The sequence below is a fragment of the Rhea pennata genome, chromosome Z (assembly GCF_028389875.1).
Source record: "Rhea pennata isolate bPtePen1 chromosome Z, bPtePen1.pri, whole genome shotgun sequence".
In the NCBI taxonomy this organism is placed as follows: domain Eukaryota; kingdom Metazoa; phylum Chordata; class Aves; order Rheiformes; family Rheidae; genus Rhea; species Rhea pennata.
In genome coordinates this window covers 42757203-42782607 of record NC_084702.1, presented here as the reverse complement: position 1 = coordinate 42782607, position 25405 = coordinate 42757203, and the positions used below count along the sequence as shown (strand labels likewise).

Genomic DNA, 25405 nt, shown 5'->3' with positions numbered 1-25405 from the left:
TTTTCAATAAATCTACATGATAAGTCAAATACTTCTGCGTAAGTGGCACCAGCAGTAATTGTTGCAGTATAGAGTATTACTTCATCTGAGCTTGCCAATAATTTCAAACTAGGACCAGCTGGCCAAAAAGAGATGACTCATGGTAGGGTGGAGCAATAGTAATATGAAATTAGGACTAAATATATGTCAGTGCTGAGTCTGTGTATTAAACAATGTGATCTTGTCAGCTTTGTACTCTGGAGTACAGCTGAGGTAGTACTTCCATTACTGTAAGGAAGCCCTGCATTTGGTTTGTGCTCCCTCAGTGAGGCAGCTGTAGCTACAATGTATCAGCTTATGCTTAGTAGTTGTTAAGCCTCAATTCCATGCAGCACAGCGCACAGGTCTGCTCTGTTCAGCGTCAGTGAGTCTGTAAACTTCCTGTTTTCTAAGTCACTTCTTGTATACTATAAATACCTTCTCCCACTATACTTTTGCTAGGTGCATAGCCATAGTGAGGTAGCTGAAATCAGTGGCTAACATCCATTAGTAAATATTTGCTTTTTGTTGTTGCATATTCTTAGTAATTGGTATATTTTTAGGATCTCATCTGTGAGCTTCCCTAACCTTTGCATGTAAAAAAAAAAAAAAATACAGCACTTCTGCATAACAAAATATAGGAAGTTATATGATCAGGTATTTGGAAAATGTTTTTTATTACTCCAAAATTTGAATAGTTGGAATTAAGATTGTACTTAACTTTGAAGTTGTTGTTTTTTGACTTCTGAACACTGAAAAAGTGCAAGCATAGTGACTTTTGGTAGTGTTTTTATAGCTTTTTTGTCAGAATATTGAACATTAATTGAAGAAATCCAGTAAAGGAATCATCACTTACCTGAATTTGAAACAAGACTTGTTTTAAAACGAAAACTTACTATAACTACACTGAAGTCCACAATCTGAAAGACTTTAAGTATCACGAGAATATTCTTGTGATACAAGATAAGGAGAACTTAAGATTTCTTCTGTTGAACCTTTAGTCCATTGTAAAGGAAGAGGCTCAAACATACTTACAGGACAGCAAGAATTCCTCATACTTCCTAGTATTCATAGAGTGCATTTGTCTCTGTTGCTTGTGTACTTTATTAAAACTTTAGTTTTGGGTAAGCAGTAATATTAGCCAAACAGAGGCTAATAGCCTTCTTCAATTGCAGTCTTAAATTTGGTGCAAAATGTGTTCTTTTGGAAGGGTAGCAACAAGCCTTATAAGAGAAAACAACTACCTCTGCTACTTAAGATCAATGCCTAACCTAAACTCTGTAAATTAAATGGAAAGAGAAAGGTTCCTAGTTTTCTTTTTCTTTTTTCTTTTCTTTTTTTTTTTCCTGGCAATGCTTTGATTTTTTATTTGATCAAGTCAGAACTTTTAAAAAAAATTACTAAAATGCCCATACTGTTAATGCCATTTTTGCCATTTTTGTACAGCTAGTCATTTAAATAAAGACTGAAAATAGGATAGAGAGGGGAATCAAAATAGGAAGTGAACCTGAAAAATACCAGCCTGAGTAAGTACAGAACAGAGAATATTTTTAGGTCTGTCTCCATTCCCCTCTTCTTTCTCCCTGCCCCCAAATCAGGTGAAGCTAAGTATCTAATTAGTCACTAACAGCATGTCATATTTCACTCTCTGTAAATCACATGAAACTTAAATCTAGAATAATAGTATATTGAATACTTTCTGTTATCTCTAACTCTGGTAAAGCAGAACGTAGAAGTTCATCAGCTTCTTAGAATCTTTGTCAGATTGCTTCATCTTTAGAACAGAATGTTTTCACTGCAAGAGAGAAGGCCTTTGTTTTGTAGTTCGGTTAATACTGGTGAATCCCAGTGTCTCCCCAAAGGGGGGCTGCTTTTGAATGGTGCTTTAAAGGTAGGGTTTCACTATGGAGTTTTTAACAGGGTTGTTTGTGTAGGTTTCACTACCACAAAGGCACATAAGCCTTCTGCCTAGATTAATACAGGCTTTAAACCTTGACTTGTCCTCTGGACTGATGTATTGGATGCTTGGTTTTTTATTCTGACTCTATCCTACTTTGCAGTATGAATACCTGATGAAATTTAGAGAATTAAATAAGAAGTTTCTTGCTCTATCAGGCTGTTCTTTTAGCTTTTACAAGCTTGCTTTTTCTGTACGGGAGATGCCTATTTAAATTCTACATTTAGTATGTTCTGTTTATTGCACAGTGCTTTAACAGTGAGCAGAGAATGTTTTCTGGTCTTGTCATCCTAATATGCTGCCATCTGTTCAGAGGCTTGTTGCAAGATTTTAGTTAACTTCTAGTGAGAGCATCGTATATGATTTGTGGAGATGTACCTGGAAATAGTTATTGACAAGAGACTAGTGGAAAAGGTGATTAGGATGGCTGCAATTCAGTGCAGCCAGAAAGTAAGACTTCTTGAGTCCTGTTTCCTCAATACTTACTGCTGTAAATCTATATAGGTGACAACCTTGGCTTGATGTCCATGTCGCCTTGAGAACTCTATTCAGTGCAATACTCTTTTCTTCACTACAGCTCCTCTGTGCTCCGGAGCCTCTCAAGCAGGACACTGCCTGTCCGCTGCAGTCTCCGGCTCATTTTTCTGGGCAAGAAGAACGGATGCTGCCTGCTTTTGAATTAAGCACTAGGTGATTGCCGGCTGACTCAAGATACATAATAACCAAGTTCTAGCTGACAGAAGTCTCTAATGCCTGCTTATTCTCATGAGATTTTCTGATTTGTTGGCCTCTCATATTCCCAGTTTAATTATTTAGGCTAGATGCCTTTTTCCTGATGGACTGATCGTTAAATGCAGTTGCTTTCAACAGGCTTATAAAGAAGCAAATGTTCACTGAGAAAGTGAAAGTTGCGGCTGAAGCCTTCTCTGCAATGTAGAATGCTTAAGTGGGAGAAAGCATCCCTTCCCACCTTCCTGGAATGGAGTAGCCTGATCTTTCGTTGTGTTACTGAATTTTCCTCCCTGTGCTGGGCTGCTCTGCCCTCCTCCTGGTGAGAGTCCTAGACTTGCGACAGATCAGACCGGTTTCAGAAGCAAATGGAGAAGGAGAAGTACAGGACAGTGGCAAAAAGCTATTATGGAATATTTGGGGCATGAAAACTGCTGAAGGGTTAAGACTGAAGCAGAAGGAACTGTTTATGTAGCTGATTCATGTGGTGGTAGCAGCCGGTTGCCCAGTGCAGCTAGCCTGTATGGACTGTCTTTGTTCCAAACGGATGGAGAATGAGCTGATCTGTGCTGTTCTCAAATGAAAAGGTACATGGAAAGATTCAGTCTAACTCTGTGTAACCATGGGAATTGCAAACAGATAGGCTGCTCGCATGATGCCATTCTTTTACTTGGGAAGCTATACCTATTTTCACTACTGGATTGGTTGGTCCTTTGTGCCGCTTTATATAGTAGTATTTGTTATCTCTGTGGAGTAACAGCAAGGTTGCCATTCTTATGTTTTGAATAAAACCTTTCATTTGTGTAACCCATTAATATATAAGGGCAGAGAGATATGGAAGAAAAAAGTTTAAACCCAAGTGATAAAAACAAATTAACTGATTGTATAGGTCAGGTGATTCACATAATTTTACATTGTATTTCCTTATGTAAAACAAGTATGTAGATTCACAGATCATCCTTTAATGATTTCCACTTGAATTCAGCCCTGCTTGCCCAAAAAGCTCCCTTCCGGTTTTCTGTGCTGTTAGGTAGGACTTGCAATCTTAGGTCAGAATTGCTTCTTTTCTGGGAAGAATCAATGCTGTAAACTCGGGGAAGTCTGAAGACAGTTATAAATTACGTAGTTAACCAAATCTTGCTCTCCAGTATCTACAATGCCATGTAGATTACAAGAGTTTGGGTGGAATTTGTTAAGGTAAAATTGATGCATCTCTGGTGTAGATTTAAAAAGCAAATGCAAAAAAACCTGATGTGTGGAAAATTTTCAAACTTTAATTTCAAACAAAATTAGCTAGAGTATCGTTTTATTCATGAATAGGGCTCCTAATTTTTGTTTCTTTTATTCTACATTTATGTTTTAATTAGGACCAATTTGGGTCTCCCGTAAAATGTTTCTAATAGAATTTACTAGTAAAATCTATGTACATTACTAGCACATAATGAATCAGTAAAAACTTCACTGTTGTGTACTATTTGCCCTTGATAATTTGTGTGAGATGGTGCAGTTCAGTCACCTGCCTTTAAAAAGGGTGGCATTGAATTTGTTTTGTTTCACTGTGTTAATTTCATTGTCTTGAAGACTTGGAATATTTTTCATGTTTTAAGGAGCTTTAATGTTGAATGCTTCTTTCTAAGCATTATCTACTACCTATTTAAAATGAGTAAAGAGAAAAACTGAGTGTGGAATGTAAAAAGCAGGTAGATCTTTGCATACTCTGGATCTACCTGAAATTTTAAAATTTCATATGGAAGTAATTAAAAAATCTAAAATAGAGCTGTTTGTTGGTTTTAACTTGGGTGCTATATGAGGCCATAAGTTTGCTCTTAACTGTAGCTTTTCAATTGTTTTGCATTCAGGCTGAGTTGGTAGATGGCATGTTTAAATGCTTTGTAAAAGGGGTGCCAGGCATCTCTGCCTTCAGAGAGGATAGGAGAATAGCTCTAATCGGTGTCCTTGGTTAATTTCAGAATGAGAAGACTTTGTAAGGATTTCCACCCCAAATAACAGTATCCACCTTCAAGGTTAAAATCAGTTCTGCATTTAGCATTCTTTTAAGAATTGCTGCTCTTCAGAATCCTAAGTAGACATTCCATCTTAGAAAATAAATTACTGATGGAAGGATATGGTAGTCTAAAATGATTACTGCTTGAAGATGAGCAGGGGACAAATTAATATTTCTAATAACACAAGAAGCATGGAACTCAGTTACATGGCTTAAAGTTAAAAAGAAAAAAATCTCACATAATACACAATAAAATGGTAGGACATATTATCCTAGCATATTTGGGGTTTTAAAGTGTGATAAATTCAAGGAAGGATCTACCTAGAGACATTTAATATGATGTGACCTCCAATTTTGAAAATCCTGGAAGTTGGAAGCGTGTGTAAAAGGAACAATTTAAGTGTGTCTGTTTTTACTGTGTTGTTTTTCTCTGCATTTGTTGCTGGCTGCTGTTGGGGAGAGAATACTTGGCTAGATAACATGGGGCACCTCAGTAGTCAAATATATGACTAGGTAGATAATAGTGTGTCACTGAACAGTGTGTAATTGTTATCTTGTAGGAAGATGTAGAATATTTCAAGGAATGTGAACGGGAATATAAATTTTAACAGTTGTCTGATTTTTATGGTTGTGAAGGCAAGGTGTAGAGTTGTGGATAGGTGTGAACAGCATTTTAGTTGTTTATGTATTTGGTAACTTTGAACCATAACCATATGTAGCGAAGCAGGTAATAACTTGTGTAGATGCAGCTATATTTTAGCTTCTTAGGAAATTAAAAGATCAAAGGTTATGCTGGGCAGCCTGTAAAGAAGCCTCAACTGGTATTTTATTTATTTATATACATATACATATACATATATATATATATATATATGTGTGTGTGTGTGTGTGTGTGTATATATGAACATATATATTCATAAAAGTGGCAAAACTGGCTATTAATTGTCTGAGTGGAAGGAATCTTTCATTTTTTAGATTTCATAGACACTGAAAGGGAAAATACTAATTTTAGAAATACATATAGGGCCTTAAATGTAATAGTTGAAAATTTTTCATCTCAGTTGCTTCTTATGTGCCACCAGGGGGCATGGGACTACAGTTATTTTTGTTTCTTTCCAGTACCCAATCATCTGCATATTGATTTCCTGTTTCTTTACTATTCATATGTTTGAAAGACTTTTAGTATTTGTCTTTAAACTGTTTAGACTCTAAGATACTGACACTACATATCAATTAGTTTAATCTGAGTCTATTGCCAAAATGTATTTTTGTCTTTTGGGAGACAGTAATTGTTTAATTGTTACCTGAGTGGAGACTTGTTATTGCTTTCAGGATTTATTAAACAAGGCAAAAAAAAAAAAAAAAAAAAAAAAAAAAAAAAAAAAAAAAAAGTCAGCACTTTCCACTGTCCAGAAAATAGAGACAAATTTTCAAACTCTGAAGCTTCAAAAATAATAAAACATATCTTTTATAGAACTGCAGAGGCCTGCTGTGGAGATGGAATTGTAGGAATGTTTTTTTTTATAAGGGATGTTTTTTGTTCTTGCAGACTTCTCAAAGTGAACATAATTCAAAAGAAAGTACAAATTTTGTTTAAATCACAATTTAAACAGAAGGCTTAATCCTTTGCAAACTGAACTACAAAAGTTGAAACTAATTTGACTTTTGAGGAAAACAGCTTGTACCTTTAAAAAAGTGCAAAAACTTGTCTCAAGGGAACTGTTGTAACAGGGAAAAACTCATTTACTGAGGCTGTTGCTAATACTACTCTATAATACGAATATATGCTAATATAATAAGGCAGTGGTGCAAGAAAAAGTTTAACTGGTCATTAAAAAGCATAGATCATGGAACTGCCTTCTACTGAACCAGTGTTGCGTATGCTTATTTAATAGATAAAGTGTAAATGTCTGAATCTGCAGAAGGTTTTGTTGCCGTAACACTTTTTTTTTTGACAAAATGTAGTGGTATGTTGCATACTTTGGGATCTGTTCACAATTTTAATAACATTAAGTAACTGGGTTTCTGTTCTCTTCTTCCTTTCCTCAGACTGATATCAATCTGACAATAAGAGAAAAAGGTAATTACTCTTGAGCCAAAATAACCTTAGAAACCCAGTAAGTGGTCTGGCCTCCTGTGATTCTATAAACTCTAATACATTTGTGTCTGAAAAGTTTCACCTCCTCAGTTAAAAGAGCTGGTTCAAATACATGAGAGCTAGGGCAGTAGCACATTCGGATACTTTGTTCTTCTCCTGTGCTGATTCTGTGTTCTCCTGAATCCAAGAGTTGGGTAATTAGATGCTGTCAAGTTTCTCTGTGTTGTCTGTGTCTTCTCCCTCCCAAGCTGGGAATGGATTGATTTCTTTCACTTCGTACTGATGTTATTCTCTATCCTTCCTCTTCTGGTGTATGCTAGAACAAACCACAAAATCTCTGTTCAGTATGGAATGACCTTCTGATTGACAGAGCTGTAAGTTTAAGCTGTCTTTTACAGGATTATTTTAATGCTTGTAAATGTCCATTTACCCAGATTACTGGTATGGTTAGGCAGTTAAGGGACGTTTTTTCTTCGTTAAATGCTTTTATTAACTCTTCTCTCTTTCATCAAATATAAGAAACTCAGTATTCTACATAGATATGTTTAAAATCTGTGGAGTTTCATAATGAAATATAATTTTATGTACAGGAAAACATTAAAAAGTGTATGTCTTATTAATCTTATTTCATGAGATGCAGCTGCTTTGTAAAAAAAAAAAAAAGTGGCTTTCCCTGATATGATAAATGAATAGACTAGATTTTTGCAAATCTTTCAACATAAAAAAAAGTTGAAGTTGGAGTAATTGGTACTTGAAACTGTGTGACCTTTTAAGAACATCTCTGTATCACTGATTAGATCTTGCGCTATAAATTCAAATTCATAATGGAAAATGTCCTTTGTTGCTTTCTCTTGTTCTGAAAGTAGAAGGTTTCATGTGTTGATTCAATTTCTTGTATAGCTTGTCTTTGTGCAAAAAACAGAAAAAAGAATTTTTGTGGGGGGTGTGGGGATACACTACAGTGGAACTGAAATTAAAAAACTGTGTGAAGAATGGACCTTACAGCTTTTTTTGTATTTTTGTTTTACAGGGCCAGCTTTCAATATTACAAGAAAAAATAGACCATTTAGAACGCTTGTTGGCAGAAAATAATGAGATTATTTCAAACATACGGGATTCTGTGATTAATCTGAGTGAATCGGTAAAGGATGGTCAAAGAAATCCTGAGGCTATAAACTTCAGTCAAGGATCTCTCTCTGAGCTCCTTCCTTCTGCTTCAGTTTCACTTGCAGTTGATTCTGAGGATTGTTTATTTGCTTCGAAAAGTAGAAATCAAGTTTCAGGAGTACAGGTAAGCAATACATCTTATTATCCTCACTGGAGCCCTAGCTGTCATTACCTTATGTAATGCTGAAAACATCTAGCTAGTAGTAAAACTTGCTCATAAGCACCATTGCTGCAATATAAGACCTAACAGAATTATTCCGGTGTCTGTTGTGCATAACTGAAAATTCTGTGAAACTCTTCCTTCTTATTTTTACTAAACTGAATAGAAATTGAATTTGTGATTATGATGACTTGACGTTTCAGCATGCTTCTCCTCAGTTTTTAAAGAAATGATTAAAATGAGATTATTGACCAGTACTATCAGAAGCTCTTTGGAAAGAATTTCTTTATTTGACAGTCTCTGTCAGCCTCCCAAAATTCTTCTAAAACTGATCTCAAATAAGCTAGAAATAGAAAAAAGTCTTTAGGGATGTATGTGTATGTGTGTCTTGAGGGACTGACAAAGCATGCTTAAGAAATAACCATAACAAAATATCAAGTACTGTGTCCCCTTTTGAATATTGCTTCTGTATATTGGTATCCTAGTATAGGCACTTTGATTTGACTTAATCATCAGGAATAAAGAATGTTTACCACTTACTGTGTTGGCTTGTTGGCATAAACTGGGGTGATTTTTAAAGTCAAATACTTCAAGTTGAATTTATTTTGCTTTTTGAGGCTTGTGAGTTCATTGACTCTTACATATTCAATTTTAATGGAGTGTTTCAGTTAGTGAGCTGTACTGTTTTGGGGAGTCTTGTGGGAGTGTTATGAATATGCATAGTACTCTAATGCAAAGATTAAATTTTGAAGTCCAGCTTTCTCAATTTAGAAGTTGATATATTTTTACTGTAGGAGAAAGTGCACTCAAGACAAATAAATATTGATATTACAGCAATTGTAAGGTCTGATATATTTTTTATAATACTTTTAAGGTGTTCAGGGATAGGCGGGTATAGTTCTCACTGTATTAATATGTCATTTACTAGAACAACTAGGAGAAACTAGTTATTTAAAGGCAGTAATATCTGACTGTTTGTAATATACATTAGAAGTTCTGTGCAGAAAAGTTAGTGTCAACATATGATTGCAGATGTTGAAGTTACTGTATTTTAACATATTATCCCCTCACAAAGTCTGTTACCACTTCAGCTAATGTAGCTTTTTAGGTATACTAGAAATAAATTAGGAGTAAATGTGAACTGTTGTGAATTTAGAAGTGAATTTTTTTGGCTTAAATTGCTGGACATGTTGTAAGCCTATTATGAATGTGAAGTAAAACATGTTTCTTTAAACTGCCCTTATGGTTTGCTTCACATTTACAGCACTTCATAAATTTGATTGTCTCATTTTAGTTAGGCTGGCAGTTAGTGACTCGTTAGATTGTAATGTCTAAGCTGCCGACCATTTCTTGTATTTCTAAGGTTATATGTTAATAACAAGTATAGCAGGGAATATTCTTAATGTTTTTCTGCTCACACTTGATGTTTTCTTGCTTTGCACAAGAAAGGAAGGTTCTAACGTTCTTCATGTTATTGGATTGGTATCTTGTGCTCATCAGGTTATCCACCATGATCATTCAGTTACTTCAGTACTGCTTCCTTGTACAGTTTCTCATCCTGCAATCTAATTCTTCCTGGAATCTAAGCCCACGACTTCAGTAGAATTCCTCTAACAGCAACTTAACTAACTGATCTAAATTACTGTGTTTGAATATAGCTTGACTGTTCAACACTTCATCAAGGCTGATGTCTTATGCAAGCTCAGTTAACTTATTTTTTTAGATCTTCTATAAAGACAGAGAAGTTCTGAGTAGATTGTCTGAAGGATATTAAAAAAAAAAAAAAGTCACATGCTGGTTCCAAATTTACAAATAGTTAAACAGCTAACAAGTGTTAATTACCTGCTATTCACAAACATCAACTTACAACTACAAATTTTGACCTTCCTTTTTCCCTGTTTCTTTAGAGTGGGTGTATGAGAATGAAGTGAGAAACTAGAAAGAAATAAGGGAGAACATAAGTGAGACAGAATGTGTTTGGATAAAAAATCACTTTGGAGAATGAAGGTAAAAGGCTTTACTGAATAAATTCTGGGAATCTATTATTACGTTTTCTCCACAGTGTAGAGACTATTGCAAGAATGGATTCAAATATCCATTAAAAAACATTGGTAGTTTTTCAGTGAGAAATATTGCCAGGAGTTGTTACTTAGAAACATTTTCTAACTGATAGATTCTTTTTCTTTTCCATGAACAAACTGTAAAACGAGAAATGATACTATGTTACATGTGACATTTGTTAGTAGGAAGGATATTATGTTGAATTGAGAACTGATATTGTTCAAATTAAATAGAAGTGTAATGTGTACCATTTTCAAAAGATGAAAATGTCATACTCAAAGGAAACTGGGTAGTAAAATCAAAAAAAATGAAGAACTGGCTCTAATACGGACGTGACCTGACATTTCTTTAGGTCAATAGTCTGAACAGTATCTGGAGTTTGTGTTTAAAGAAGATAGGACTCAATAGCCATCACACGGAGCTCTAGGATTTCTTAAGTCAATGGGATATGTGCCACATATCTTCTTTTCTACCTCAGTTACTAAAGCATCAAACAATGTGCCTACTCATATTGCCATGTTTAAAAATAGAGAGCATAAATCACATGGCCAGAAGAGGTGTGAACAGTACTTTCTTCTGTGTATCCCAGTGTTCACTGGGCAAGTTTTGTGGCACTAGCCCAAGACATAACCTTAAGCTTACCTCAACTATTTAAGCCCCTAAGTACAGAGAAAGAATAAGCCAATGTAGAAGAGAGACAGTTTATGCTCAGTTTTCAGATGTTTTAATTGAAAAACTTGTAATAATTTGACTGCCTTTTAAGCAGCTGTAAGGGAGGTAGGCAGCATCCCTTTGGAACTTATATTTGTTGTCTGTTTTTACAGTCTCCTTGCATACTATACCAATATTTTATAATTAGAAATGAAATTTAAATAGCTCAAGGAAGTATTTATCTTTAACCTCTTTTACTTTTCACTGACACAGAACCTTACAATCTTTCAGTCATGTAACCTGATCAAATGATATAATTTGTAATTAATGTATTGAGCAATTCCTATAGGGGATGGTATTATACAAGAAATGAAAATGGTTTAACATCTCTTTTGGATGTCTTGGCATAACTGTGGTGATTTCAAGTTGATCTGGCCTGTGTTGATTGCAGTGGATTTCTGGAGTCCTAATTTTTTCTTGGCTTTTTTTTTTCCTTTTTCTTTCTTTTCTTTTTCTTTTTCTTTTTTTTTTTTTTTAAACTCTCAGTGATGATTCCAAGATCTTTCCTGAGTAGTAACTCCTGGCTCTTGAGCTCAAAATCATATAAGCATGGTTTTAGATTACTTTTCCCTAGCATATGTTAACTTATACTTACCTCTACTGTGGACTGTTAAAATCAAGATCTTGAAGTCTGCAAAAACCAGTATGTGAAAGCCTTGAATGTGAAATTCAGACCCCATCCATGAGTCAAATTCATAGGAATGTGTGCAGTCTTATGAACCATTGCTTTTAAACAAGTGTATTTTCATTCTTGAAATAACAAGATAGAGTTGGAAGGGACCTCTGGAGATCATCAGGTCCAGTTTTCCACTGAAATACTGCTTTTGAGAGAGAGTTAGATAATTCGTGAGTGCTGCTCTTTTACGTTGTTTTTAATAGAATTAAGTTTAAGTTGAAATATCAGGGGAATGTACTATTGCTAACATGATCAGCTCAAGAAATCAGAAGAGCTGGTGTATTAAAATTTCCTGCCTTTTTGTGATTTCTCAAATGCTTAAAGTTACAGCAAAGCTAGTTTTCCCTTTTTTTTCATTGTCTGCAACATCTGAGCTCTGCTGTCATTAGCAGCTTATCCTTCTTTCTTTATCCATTTAAAATTTTTTTTTTAGAAGGGGGTAGCACATGAAAAACAGCTCCCACTATGTTTGTGCCCTCAGTTGTTGGTATCTGATACTGTAATAGCTTTCGGAGTGACAAGAGCTGCATGTCACTTCTACACATAACCTTCATAGTTTATTTCCTTCTTCCACTTGATGTGTACTTGATTTGGCTTCGTCTCTAACACTTGTTAGATTGTTTATAAGCTGATTTAGTTTACTAACTCAGTAGAATTTTTTTTATCATTACTTTTTTTTGTGAATTAGTGATGTGAACCAACTTGGATGTCTTGGGGTGGAGGACACAAGCTGGCACCAAGTAAGAGGTGGAATTGGGAGTGAAACAGTACCTTCCTCCGTTTCCTTGAAGTGATGAGTTACTGCAGTTGTCTCATGCTATATCATTGAGCCTCATCATTATTCTTCAGTGAAGCCAGCCTATATATAGAATAGTCTTTCACAGAATCACAGAAGGGTTGAGATTGGAAGGGACCTCTGGAGATCATCTAGTCCACCCCCCTGCTCAGGCAGGGTTACCTAAAGCATGTTGCACAGGATCACATCCAGGCAGGTTGTGAATATCTCCAGGAAAGGAGACTCTCCAACCTCTCTGAGCAACCTGTTCCAGTGCTCTGTCACTCTCACAGTAAAGAAGTTTTTTCCCTCATATTCAGGTGAAACTTCCTATGTTTCAGTTTTTGCCCATTGGCTCTTGTCTGGTCACTGGGCTCCACTGAAAAGTCTTCTCCAGGCTGAACAGGCCCTGCTCTCTCGGACTTTCCTCCTGTGAGAGATGCTCCACTCCCATAATTGTCTTCATAGCCCTACACTGGACTCTCTCCAGTAGCTCCAGGTCTCTCTTGTACTGGGGAGCTCACAACTGGATGCAGTACTCCAGGTGAGGCCTCACCAGGGCTGAGGAGAGGGGCAGGATCACCTCCCTCCACCTGCTGGCAACACTCTTCCCAATGCATCTCAGGATACCATTGGCATTCTTGGCCACAAGGGCATGTTTCTAGTTGTCCACCAGAGCTCCCAGGTCCTTCTCTGCAGAGCTGCTCTCCAGCAGGTCAACCCCCAGCCTGTCCTGGTGCCTAGGGTTATCTCTCCCCACGTGCAGGACTCTGCCCTTGCCCTTGCTGAACCTCATAAGGTTCCTCTCTGCCCAGCTCTCCAGCCTGTCCAGGTCTCTCTGAACGGCAGCACAGCCCTCGGGTGTGTCAGCCACTCCTCCCAGCTTGGTATCATCAGCAAACTTGCTGAGGAGGCACTCTGTCCCCTCATCCAGGTCATTGATGAAGAAGTTGAACAAGACTGGATGCAGTACTGAGCCCGGGGGGACGCTACTAGCTACAGGCCACCAATGAGACTGTGCTGCTGATGACAACCCTCTGAGCTCTTCCTTTCAGTCAGTTCTCAATCCACCCCACTGTTCTCATCTAACCTGAGCTTCCTGAGCTTCTCTAGGAGGATGTTATGGGAGACAGTGTCAAAAGCCTTGCTGAAGTCAAGGTACACAATGTCCACTGCTCTCCCCTCATCTACCCAGCCAGTCATGCTATCATAGAAGGCTTTCAGATTAGTTAAGTATGATTTCCCCTTGGTGAGTCCCTGCTGTCTGCTCCTGATCACCTGATGTCCAGAATGAGTTGTTTCATCACTTTTTCAGAGGTGGAGGAGAGACTTGTAGTTTCCTGGGTCTTCCTCCTTGCCCTTTTTGAAGACAGGAGTGGCATTGGCTTTCTCCCAGTCCTCAGGCCCCTCTCTAGTTTTCCATGACTTTTCAAAGATGATGGAGAGTGGTCTGGCAATAACATCTGCCAGCAACCTCAGCACGCGTTGGTGCTTCCCATCAAGGCCCATGGATCTATGGGTGTCAGATTTGCCTAAATGGTCTCTAACCCAATCCTTTTCGACCAAGAGAATGTCTTCCTTTCTCCAGACTTTTTTGTCTCCAGGGTCTGGTATTCCTGAGGGCTGCCCTTAGCAGTGAAGACTGAAGCAGAGAAGGCAGTCAGTAACTCTGCCTTCTCTGTGTCATTCATCACCAGGGCACATACCCCACTCAGCAGTGGGCCCACATTTTCCCTAGTCTTCTTTTTACTAGAGATGTTTCAGGCTTTTGTAGAGTGGTCTGAGGTTTTTCTCTTGTGAAAGTCTTGTAGGGGAATTTATTGAGAGTGTTGCTCAGAAGAGGGAATTTTTTTGATCTCAGTAGATGTGCCTGCCTTGCCCTTTAAATATGAGGATGTAGGAATTTACAGTGAAAGCACATGCTTGTTGCACAATTCCTTGTTCCAGTTTCAGGAGCAATGTGACTTATGTCTTTAGTGTTTTTCTACTGATTATACAATAAAACAAGCTTTTAAAGATATTTGCACAGCTGGGTTAATACAGAAGTTATGTACCTCCAAGTGAGTAGATCAGTTTAGAGATTTTGAGATGAAGGGATAACGGGGAATAGGTCTGCTTTTTACCTGAAATGGAGTGCGGGAGATCCAAGGCTATCTTGAGACAGTGGGGGAGGAGAGCTTAAGATATTTCTAAAGGGGACCTTCACGTACAATCAGTGTGCATGTTCATTGAGAAGTACATAACATTGTGTGCTTATTTCTTGTGCTACTGCCTCTCCTATACTACCACTTCAGATTGCCTTTTCTCCATAAATTATTCTGCTTTCTTCTCTCCCACTTGCAATTATTTCCACATACAATCTTCTTTTAGTGAACAGTGTGCTTTAAATATTTAAATTACGTTTCTCCCAAGTAGATGCCTCTTTATTGTTCAGATTTTCTCCCAAGATGGAGGTCAAATTCAATGGTTAACTGAGTTGCTTTTTCAAACATGTGAAAACCAGCTATTCCAAAAGCTTGCCTAATAATTTTTTTTCCTCACTCATTCATGAAAAATGCTGTAATTTTAGAATTTGGGTTATAGGATCAGTTTTAGGAGTCTACTGAAAGAGTAAGACTTTCCTAACTGCTGTGTTTTATTTTGTTCTACTTTTGGGAGCATCCAGTAAATGTCATTACCACTGTTTTGAGCAGTTAAATCTATGGTTTGATAGTTTGCTTTTTTAATAGTTTTTTTTTTTTTTTTTTTTTTTTTTTGGACCTGAGGTGACTTGAGTATATCAGAAGACAGCTTTTGAAACTGATGTTCTTGCCAGCAATGCTGAATTGAAGTGATTAGGGGAAAAGTTGGGATCATCTATGCACCCCTGTGCAAATAAAATAGATGAGGAATACATGCATCTGATCTGTACTTTGAAAATACTGAATAAAAAGACTTCTAAAAATCCCATGATCTGAAAGCCCAAAGCACAACAAGAGAAAATATAGAAAACACTTCACAGCTTGAAAAAAGTTAAAGGTCCATTTTTCCTGTTTAAAGGAACTGGCTGATGGTCGTCTCAGGGTAACTAATCACTGCTTTCAACACTAGCATGTGGAAGAAACTAGTTAATAACAGAGCGGGAATGTTAAATGTTTTGACCTTTTTACAGTTACTACTGTATGACAACATGATCCTATGAAAATATATGCAATATAAATGATATATCTCTTTGATTTTTTTTATATGCCCCTTGTACTTATGGCACAAAAACACAATAGCCAAAGCTTTTAGAAACTGAAAATTCTTTGTCCTAAGAATTATGCTTGGCCATACTGTCCTCCTTGCTGACATGCATGTTTATGGATGAGACATGCTGTAAATACACAGTTGTTCTTGGTTTCTTAGTGAGGGGAAGGAATGTGCTGATGTAATTTTTGCAAACTTTGTTTCCTTTACTTTTTAAACTTAGTTTCTAAAGTAGTCACTGAATGCTCTGATATATTGACTTCTTCAGCTAAGAGCTCTCTCTTGTCTTTTCCAGTACCTTAAGTGACAGCTGCAGGGCTGTGGAAGGCAATAAAATAGACTGCAACTTCAGGAACAAAGGATCCTTTCTCCTATTCACCCACTGCATATTTTACTTTGAAATAAACTTTAGTTTCAGCAGATCCTATTCAAGACATCCCTAACTTTTTTTCTTTAAGTTTTTTTTTCAAGCTTTGCACGGCAAATGGGAAATTTTGTACCTGATGACTACAGTAAGCAGTATTATTGATGCATGATTAAGCAATCTGTTTACATTGACAGTCTCTTAACGCTGTGTTTTAGAAAATATCAGCTTTCAATAAAGGACCTGAAATGAGCGTACACAGATCCTTTTTATCCTTTTGGGTCAGTGGCACTGAAAAACACCAAAATAAGTATTTAATTTTGTGGGAATTTTAAAATGTTCTCTCTAGTCTCTTGGGTAAATTTAACTTACTCTTGCTGGAGCTGTTTTTTAGCAATATTATCTTCAACTTGGCATTGCAAGTGTCTGATACTGTTACTTTCTTCAATAGCTTTTGTTGGATCTCACCATTTCCAGAGCTTGCATCTCTTCTATGAAATGTAGTCTTTGATTAATTACTAGCTGAAATTCTTTGCTGCTTTGAGGATTCATGAGTAACTTCCATCTTTAAGGCTATTTGTTAGCCCCAAAGAAGAAAACTGTTTTTGCTCCTTTCTTTATATGTTCCACTTGCTTTCTGTCCACATTCTGTTGGATGTGGTGCTCTTCCACTTGTTCCTTCCCCTTCCTCGGAGAAGTCTCCTCTGCCTGGAGGAAACTTCGGTGTGTTTTCTGTATTTATAATAACATTTTATGTATGCATCAGGGCCTGATATGAACGTGCCCTGTGTTGGGCAAAAAGTCTTATTTCTCATGTTTTGTGGAAACACCTTCAAGCACTAGGGACTATATAGGAGATCATGTGCTGGAAGAGTTGCAGTGATCTTCCTTTCTACACCTTTATTGTGAGGTAAAAGTTGATTCTAAAATTGGAAAATACAGTTGTGGTTCATTTCCCCTCTTTTCCTTTTCTGGATTATAAAAATCACCAAATTTGTGTGTGTGTGTGTGGGGGGGGGGAAATTGTTTTTCAATTGTAGTGAAATTGGACTGAAATTATCAGATCATTTCATCTTCTGAACATATCTTTTAGGCTTTTAATCATCACATGCTTAGGTCTGGAAGGAAATTCTAGGTTCCTTTATTATTACAGATGACCATATTGTAAAACTGCTTTGAAGATGATGAATGTTTAAGGCTAGTTACTTCAGTGATTTTTTTTTTTTTTTTTTTAGCTTTGCTCATTTTGGAAAGTTGTTTCCAGAATTTCACTGTTGTTTTAGAAATAGTTGTTTTCTGTAGACTCATGCATTGTGCATTTATAGCTGCTACTTCTGTTTAGGTTTTAAATTACCTTTCTAATTTGTTCTTTTCTGGTAGTTTTAATTTCAGGAAAATGTGTGTAAAGTGAAATTGCTCTTTGTAAATGTGCTCACATAATTCAAAAAAATAGTAAATTTTAAAAATGTGCAAGAGGACTATGTTTTCAAAATTGGCTAGAAAGTGAAAAGCTTGCCCAGTTCATAATTTTTGTTCAGGAAATTCAGTGTATTTTTAGGAAACAAGGCAAAACCTTACCAAAAAAGAAAGTTGGATATGGTAACTTTATTCTAAATTTACATTAGAAAAATCTCTTTGAAGCTGTCTGTTGGTATATAAGCTTCACAAGCACTTGTTAGTTATTTTATTTGCCTGTAAGCTTATCTGCATACACAAATATGTCTGTCTTTGAATAAATGATATACTGGGCAGTGGTAGCTATAAAAGGAGCTTTATCATAGCAGTTGATTATAGTTCTGAACTTTTTTCTTTGACAGTTTCTTTCAGTTCCTTTCTGTCAGTTTGACTTTTGACTTAATCTGTCTTATGTTGTCCTCTTTTATTATTGATTGTTCAATTTGTGCTCTTCCTTTTCTACATTCTCCTATGTAGTATATTCTCCTATTTTTGTATAATGTTCTCCCTGGGTAAGCTCCAGTCCCCCAATGCCGTTATGAGCTATCATCCTTTTGGTTGCTTCTTTCAGATCTCTTTCTGACTCTGTATCTTATCAGTTTAGTTATAGTTTTCTCAGAATGAAGCCTGTCAAATGCTTTTCTTTACTTGCTAGTGCTTTGGTTGCCCTAGTGGGACTTGAAACTTTTTTGTGAACTTTCTGCTCATTTGACAATTAATCTCTCCTTGTGTCATGAACAAGCAAATCCATTATTATTACTGGATTTTGATGAAAACTTTGGTTTTAATGCCAGATTTTTTTTTTTTTTTGTGCGTGTGTGTGTGAATTTATGTTGTATATTCCTTTCACCTTTTTTAGATGTTGGATGTCTATGACATTCTTCCTTTCGATAATCCAGATGGTGGTGTTTGGAAACAAGGATTTGATATCACATACAATGAAAATGAATGGGACAGTGAACCGCTTCAAGTTTTTGTTGTACCTCACTCTCATAATGACCCAGGTAATATTTTAACCATGTTGATTTGGGTATCTAGAGGCTTGAATTATATAATGCCATCTCTGTTAAGATTTGGGTTTTTCTGAAATCTGCTACTTAGTGTATTAGGCTTAAGTCTAGCAAAACAGTTAAGCAGATACATTGTCTTCAAGGGACAACTGTTACAATAAAAGCTATACATGCCTGTATTTATTAGAATATAACTTAAGTACTGGTATAATTTGTTTATGTATCCTGCTGTTACGCCCAGGTAGTTTGTTCATTGTTTCATTAAATATAGTCTGTTCTTCTTTGGACTTTTTAGATTTAGATATTTATCTCTCCTAGGGTCTTAGGGTGCACTTTTTAAAAGAGGTAAATTGGCAAATCTGAGATTCTGACTCCAACACTGGTTTTCTTTTTACCCCTTTTCTGTTTGCCTTCCCCCTCACAATTTTCCAAAAGAAAAAATCTACAGTGGGATAACATAAAGTCTGAATTTAAATGGAAGTCTAAATATACTTGCATAATTCCACTTCATCCTCCCAAAGGGATTTTTACTGTGTAATATATTAAGTGGGAAAGTGTCACTTCATTTAAAAATGATTGTTTAATGTTTTAACATGACTGAGATCACCACAAAGCAGTGAATTATGCTGCTGTAGCATAGTGCTGCCAAGCTGTGTGTAGACAGGCCATGAGAAGTTGGTGAAGCTGCACGTTACTGTGCAAAGCCACAATTTCAGTGATTTCAAACTTTCCGTGTAGTGTACTGTAACAATTTAAATTGTACTGTGCAGTACCTATTGCAGGCTGAGACTGCTCAAAGGCAATGTGAAGCTATAGTGTAACTCCTGTATAGGAAATATGTTTACCAATTAATGGAGCTGGTAAAGATGCAACTTCCTTAGCTCTAAAAACCTGAAGTGGTCATTTTATTTTATTTTTTTGTTTTCCTATTTGAGACTAATTTTTCACTTAACTAGTTATGCTAGTGAATATTTGGAGCTCAAAGGTAAAAAAAACTGCCTTGAAACAGAATCTGTGAGGAAAGGGAGAAGGTGGTCTTATGTTCCAAGCTGTATTCCTGGGGGTGACATGCACCCTGGAGGTCTTACTGTTACTAAATTCTACTAAATCCAAGTTAACTGGCTTTATTTAAATTCTTTCAGGATTTATGAATTTGGGGTCTCTGTATTCTTTCCTTTAGTGGCTATGTATTGGAAAAACAGGTATGAGAATGATCTCTCTCAAATTTTTGATTGGTGGCAACCATAATTGTCTCTCTCAGTTTCTGGCAATTAATGAGGATTAGATCTTCTCATTATCGTCTCTGATTTGAGCCTGGGGGATGACTCAGTGCAAATTAATCTCAAGTCATGGATAGATGTTCACTTTACAAATGACTGTGCAGGTTGAGGTTATTGCCACCATAGATGATGGCATTCCTTCCTGAAGCAGATTAAGGAATGATCATATAACCTGCTGTGCTGGCAAAGTCCTTGTCTCCTCTCGTGTGCTTCAACAGCTGTTTCGTGTGACTTTGCCTGAGGTGCATTAGGCAGCTGAACTCCTGAAGACAGAACTCTGCTTAGGGACAGTGATACTGTCAACCAGCACAACTGGATTTGAAAGATGATACTCATCTATGACCATAGGAGCCAAAAGACTTCAAAGATTACTGTCCAGCCCCCCTGGCATTTATTGCTCCTAGCTGGCAATGGTGATCTTGGTAATGATTTTTCATTTGATTGTTTATTTAAGAATTTTGATTTGTGGATGTGTGTCTGTACTAGGTCAGATTATATTGTTGGATGTGATTATTACAGATGTAGTACAAGAAGCTCTTAAGTGCAATTGAAAGAGACTAAAATAGACTCCCCCCAGCTCAGAAATTTCTGTCCAAGTGAAAATGTACCTATATGCATGGCAGGTCTAAATATTACTTTTAAAAACTTAATAAATTATCTATAACTTGGGTAACATTACAATGCTAACACTTACATTAGCCCTTTTTTATTACTTAAAGCCATCTCCATTTTTCAGGTGGAAATCTTTTTAGCCTTAGAAGTTAATTGTGGTGTTGAGATAAAAGAAAAATTAAGCACAGAAGTTTGATACTGTTAATATGCTGTGCAGTTTCAAGTTTGTTTTCTATTGGCCAGATCTAGGTATGTTTTTCAAATGATTTCTTAGGTTTCTTCACATGTTTGGTTCAGTGGACCACTAAATTTATACTGTTGTCCTGACCCACTATAAAAATTACTATCCATAAGAATAGGGTAGTATAAAGCCAGAACAAAAATGAAGAATGTTAGTTGAATTCAATCAGAGCTTTTCCTTTAAATGATTTCAGATTATGGGCCATGAAATCAGAAGTTCACTGATTAGTATAGTCATGTTCCATTTAGTAGGAAGATTAAAACACAGTTGCTGTATCTGTGCCAAGAATTTGTTTTCCTCCTTAAAAATGACAAGAACATATTGTTTTTTCCCTAGAAACAAAACTATATGTATGTAAGATATATATTCAGTGTATACATTGAATGATGAGCAGTTAATTTTTCCACTGCATAGGAAAAAGAGCTTTAGGAATAGAATAAGAAGATGGCCAGCTCAAACTCTTCTTGTCATGAATTCTAGAAATCTGAGTTGTATTTCTGGCTCATTTATCAATATTTCTGTGGTTGCAGGTGAAGTAGTAGGTAACTCCTAGGGAGATATTTCTTTTCAGACAAAGCAAAGAAAGAAAGAAAGAAAGAAAGAAACAAACAAGATTCAAGCAGTTCTGAAACTGTTGCAGAGAGTACACTCTTAAATTCTTGATCAGTACAAACTTTCTTCCCATCTTAGTTATGAGAATAACTGGCTTCATTTGTGCAAAGCAGAAGTTGATCTTGCACTATGTAAGCCTAACGTGTAAGAAGTCTCATGAGAATTTTTGAAGCATTTCTTTTATTACAGATTTTGGTTTGTTTAAGTGTGCATTCAAGTGGTTAGATATGCTTAGGAAATTATGTTGTAGTGGATACATTATGGAATGATTCTCCTAGTCTTTTGAATAGAGATCTTTTACCAGTTAAAGTATGTCTTTGGAAAAGTAAACATACTGTCCTACATTTTTAGTAGCTCTTCCCAGCTAAATTACATTATTTGGGAGAATCTGGGGGGAGTAAGGGGTCGTGTTTTGTTTATCTTCTGTTGTATCAGAATGAATGCTGCAGGACAGTCATGTTCCAGGTGGATTTCTCTCTTAGTCTGATTTATTTTATGTCGAATAGAAAAATGGAAAGTAACTATCTTGGGAGACTGCTTTTAATTTTAATTCTGAGGTAACCTTATCTCAGAGACAGCGTGTTTCTAGAGGCTTTCTTTTCATGTTCTTGGCCAATGAGCCCATTAACCACTGGATAATTTATCTTTACTTTTTTTTTTGTGAAGTTAGTTTTGAGGTTTTATGTCAGAAACAATTCTAAAATAGCTACTAGTTAATTTGCATACGTTAGTTTTGACATGAGATGATATCATGGGATTTCTAAATTAAGAATTGTTATATAGATTCTGTGTATTAAGGGAATTTTTTTTATTCCTGAATCTACAAAGGACCTAATTAAAAAATCTGCCCACGTCTAGTTGTTCTTATTAAAATGTAAATTAAACCTTGAGCTTTGGATTTTATTTATTTCTAGTATTTGCATTAATGTGGATTAATGTCATTACTATATGCCTGTATGTGGTCAGACACACATACCACACTGAAATTCTCTGAAACACAGATAAAAACTCAGGGCTTATGTATCTGTTAATCTATTATTATTGGAATTTTTACTGTTGAGGCTGCACATGTTACTTAGAGCATGAGTGTAATTATTAAAGACTAAGACATCCTCTTTCAGTTTATGATACTATTTGGCTTTCTTGGCTATCAAGACAATGTATTTAATGGCTGTCTTCTAGGAATGAGTTGCACTGAGTAGTGCTTTCCTCTTGTATCGTTTTAGACATAATTTTATGAAAAAAATATATACAGTTTTACTAATTCATTTGTACACTTAATTTTAAAATTTAAAATTTGAAGTGCCACCTCTTGTTGAAGAGTTGTTGTAGTTTTCTGGAAAGTTTTATAATGCTTGCTGAAATGACATTGCTTTACTTCCATAAAACAAAATCATGAATAAATTGAGCTCCTTTCATTGCAGGAAGCAGGACTGATCTGTGAATTCTGGAGCCAGTGAAACTGATTTTGAGCTACTATAAATTAATGCATTCCTTTTGTGGGCAGTCTACATCTTTCTTTAGTGTAATAAGTAACAGTGTTCTAGCTATTTTTGAGGTCTGCGTCCTTGTTGACCATGGAACATGGTCTGAAGATCAACAGCTATTGGGGAGAGATGGGATTCACCTCACGAAGCGGGGCACATTTGCCTTTGCAAACAGGTTAGCCAGCCTAGTAATGAGGGCTTTAAACTAGGTAGGAAGAGGGGAGAGGGGGGTGTCATACAGACAGGGTAGAGAACAAAACACAAGTTGGGTTGGGGGGCCTCCAATGGGTGCATGCAGCTGGGGATACGCGTTTGGAACATGGCTACGGATGACCCCCTGTACACCCTTCCTGGGAAACCTGCAGGCATGAAATGCCTGTACACCAATGCACACAGCATGGGGAACAAACAGGAGGAGCTGGAGATCTGTGTGAGATCACAGGGCCAAGATCTCATTGCAATCATGGAGACATGGTGGGATAGCTCACATGACTGGAATGCTGCCATGGATGGCTATGTACTTTTTAGGAAAGACAGGCCAGGAAGGCGAGGTGATGGAGTTGCTCTTTATGTGAGAGAGCAACTGGAATGCATCGAACTCTGCCTAGGGGTGCAGGAGGAGGAGGCAGTTGAGAGCTTATGGGTAAAGATCAAAGGGCAGCCTAGCATGGGGGACACTGTTGTGGGTATCTGCTACAGGCTACCTGACCAGGAAGAGAAAGTCGATGAGGACTATCATGCTTCCAGCTATGGACAGCTGGAAGTAACCTCAAGATCACAGACCCTGGTTGTCATGGGGGACTTCAACCACCCTGACGTCTGCTGGAGGGACTACACAGCAAGGCACAAACAGTCCAGGAGGCTCCTGCAGTGCATTGATGATAACTTCTTGTCACAAATGGTGGAGGAGCCTATGAGGAAGGGTGTCCTGCTGGACCTTGTCCTTACCAACAGAGAGGGACTGGTTAGATATGTGAAGGTTGGGGGTAGCCTTGGCTGCAGTGACCATGAGATGGTAGAGTTCAGGATCCTGCAGGAAAGAAGTATGGAAACAAGCAGGATTGCAACCCTGGACTTCAGGAGAGCAGACTTTGGGCTCTTCAGAGACCTAATTGGTGGAGTCTCATGGGTTAAAGCCCTAGAAGGAAGCGGGATCCAGGAGTGCTGGCTAGTATTCGAACATCACTTCCTCCAAGCTCAAAAGCGGTACATCCCTATTATGAAGAAGTGCAGCAAAAGGGGCAGGAGACCTGCATGGGTGAGCTGGGAGCTCTTGGCCAAATTCAGACAGAAGAAGAAAATACACAGAATGGAAGAAGGGTCAGGCTACTTGAGAGAATTACAGGAATGCAGTCAGAGTCTGTAGAGATGCTGTGAGGAAGGCTAAGGCCCAGTTGGAATTGAGTCTGGCAAGGGATGTCAAGGACAACAGGAAGGGCTTCTTCAAATACATCAGCAGCAAGAGGAGGACTAGGGAAAATGTGGACGCGCTACTGACTGGGGCGGGGGCCCTGGGGGACAAGGGATGCAGAGAAGGCAGAATTACTGAATGCCTTCTTTGATTCCGCCTTCACTGCTACGGGCAGCCCCCATGAATCCAGCAGCCTGGATGTGAGGGAGAAAGTCCAGAGAAGGGAAGACTTTCCTTTGGTTGAGGAGGATAGGATTAGAGACCTTCTGGGCAAGCTAGACATCCACAAATCCATGGGCCCGGATGGGATGCCCCCACGGGTAGTGAGGGAGCTGGCGGATGTTGTTGCCAGGCCGCTCTCCACCATCTCTGAAAGGTCCTGGAGAACTGGAGAGGTGCCTGAGGACTGGAAGAAAGCCAGTGTCACTCCAGTCTTCAAGAAGGGCAAGGAGGAGGACCCAGGCAGCTATAGGCTTGTCAGCCTCACCTCCATCCCTGGAAAGGTGATGGAACAGCTCATTCTGGATGTCATCTCCAGACACATGGAGGAAAAGAAGGTGATCATGAGTAGCCAGCATGGATTCACCAAGGGGAAATGCTGCTTGACCAATCCGATAGCCTTCTCTGATGGAATGACTGGCTGGGTAGATGAGGGGAGAGCAGTGGACATTGTGTACCTTGACTTCAGCAAGGCTTTTGACACTGTCTCCCATAACATCCTCCTAGAGAAGCTCAGGAAGTGTGGGTTGGACGAGTGGACAGCGAGGTGGATTGAGAACTGACTGAAAGGCAGAGCTCAGAGGGTTGTCATCCGTGGCGTGGAGTCTAGTTGGAGGCCTGTGGCTACTGGCGTCCCCCCGGGCTCAGTGCTGGCTCCCATCCTGTTCAACCTCTTCATCAATGACCTGGATGAGGGGACAGAGTGCCTCCTCAGCAAGTTTGCTGATGATACCAAGCTGGGAGGAGTGGCTGACACACCAGAGGGCTGTGCTGCCGTTCAGAGAGACCTGGACAGGCTGGAGAGCTGGGTGCAGAGGAACCTCTTCAGGTTCAACAAGCACAGGTGCAGAGTCCTGCACCTAGGGAAAAATAACCCTAGGCACCAGGACAGGCTGGGGGCTGGCCTTCTGGAGAGCAGCTCTGCAGAGAAGGACCTGGGAGTGCTGGTGGATGACAAGTTGACCCTGAGCCAGCACTGTGCCCTTGTGGCCAAGAAAGCCAATGGTCTCCTGGGGTGCATTAGGAAGAGTGTTGCCCGCAAGTCGAGGGAGGTGATCCTGCCCCTCTCCTCAGCCCTGGAGAGGCCTCACCTGGAGTACTGTGTGCAGTTGTGAGCTCCCCAGTACAA

General features: G+C 38.0%; 1 protein-coding gene across 1 annotated transcript in view; it reads left to right on the top strand.

Annotated features, from left to right (window-relative positions):
* Positions 1–25405, top strand: part of MAN2A1 (mannosidase alpha class 2A member 1) — a 126826-nt gene that overhangs the window by 5219 nt on the left and 96202 nt on the right. The window contains exons 2-3 of the mRNA XM_062600171.1: positions 7838–8098; positions 18264–18408. Of these exons, the coding sequence (XP_062456155.1) occupies positions 7838–8098; positions 18264–18408 (406 nt within the window). The remainder of the gene's footprint in view (positions 1–7837; positions 8099–18263; positions 18409–25405) is intronic.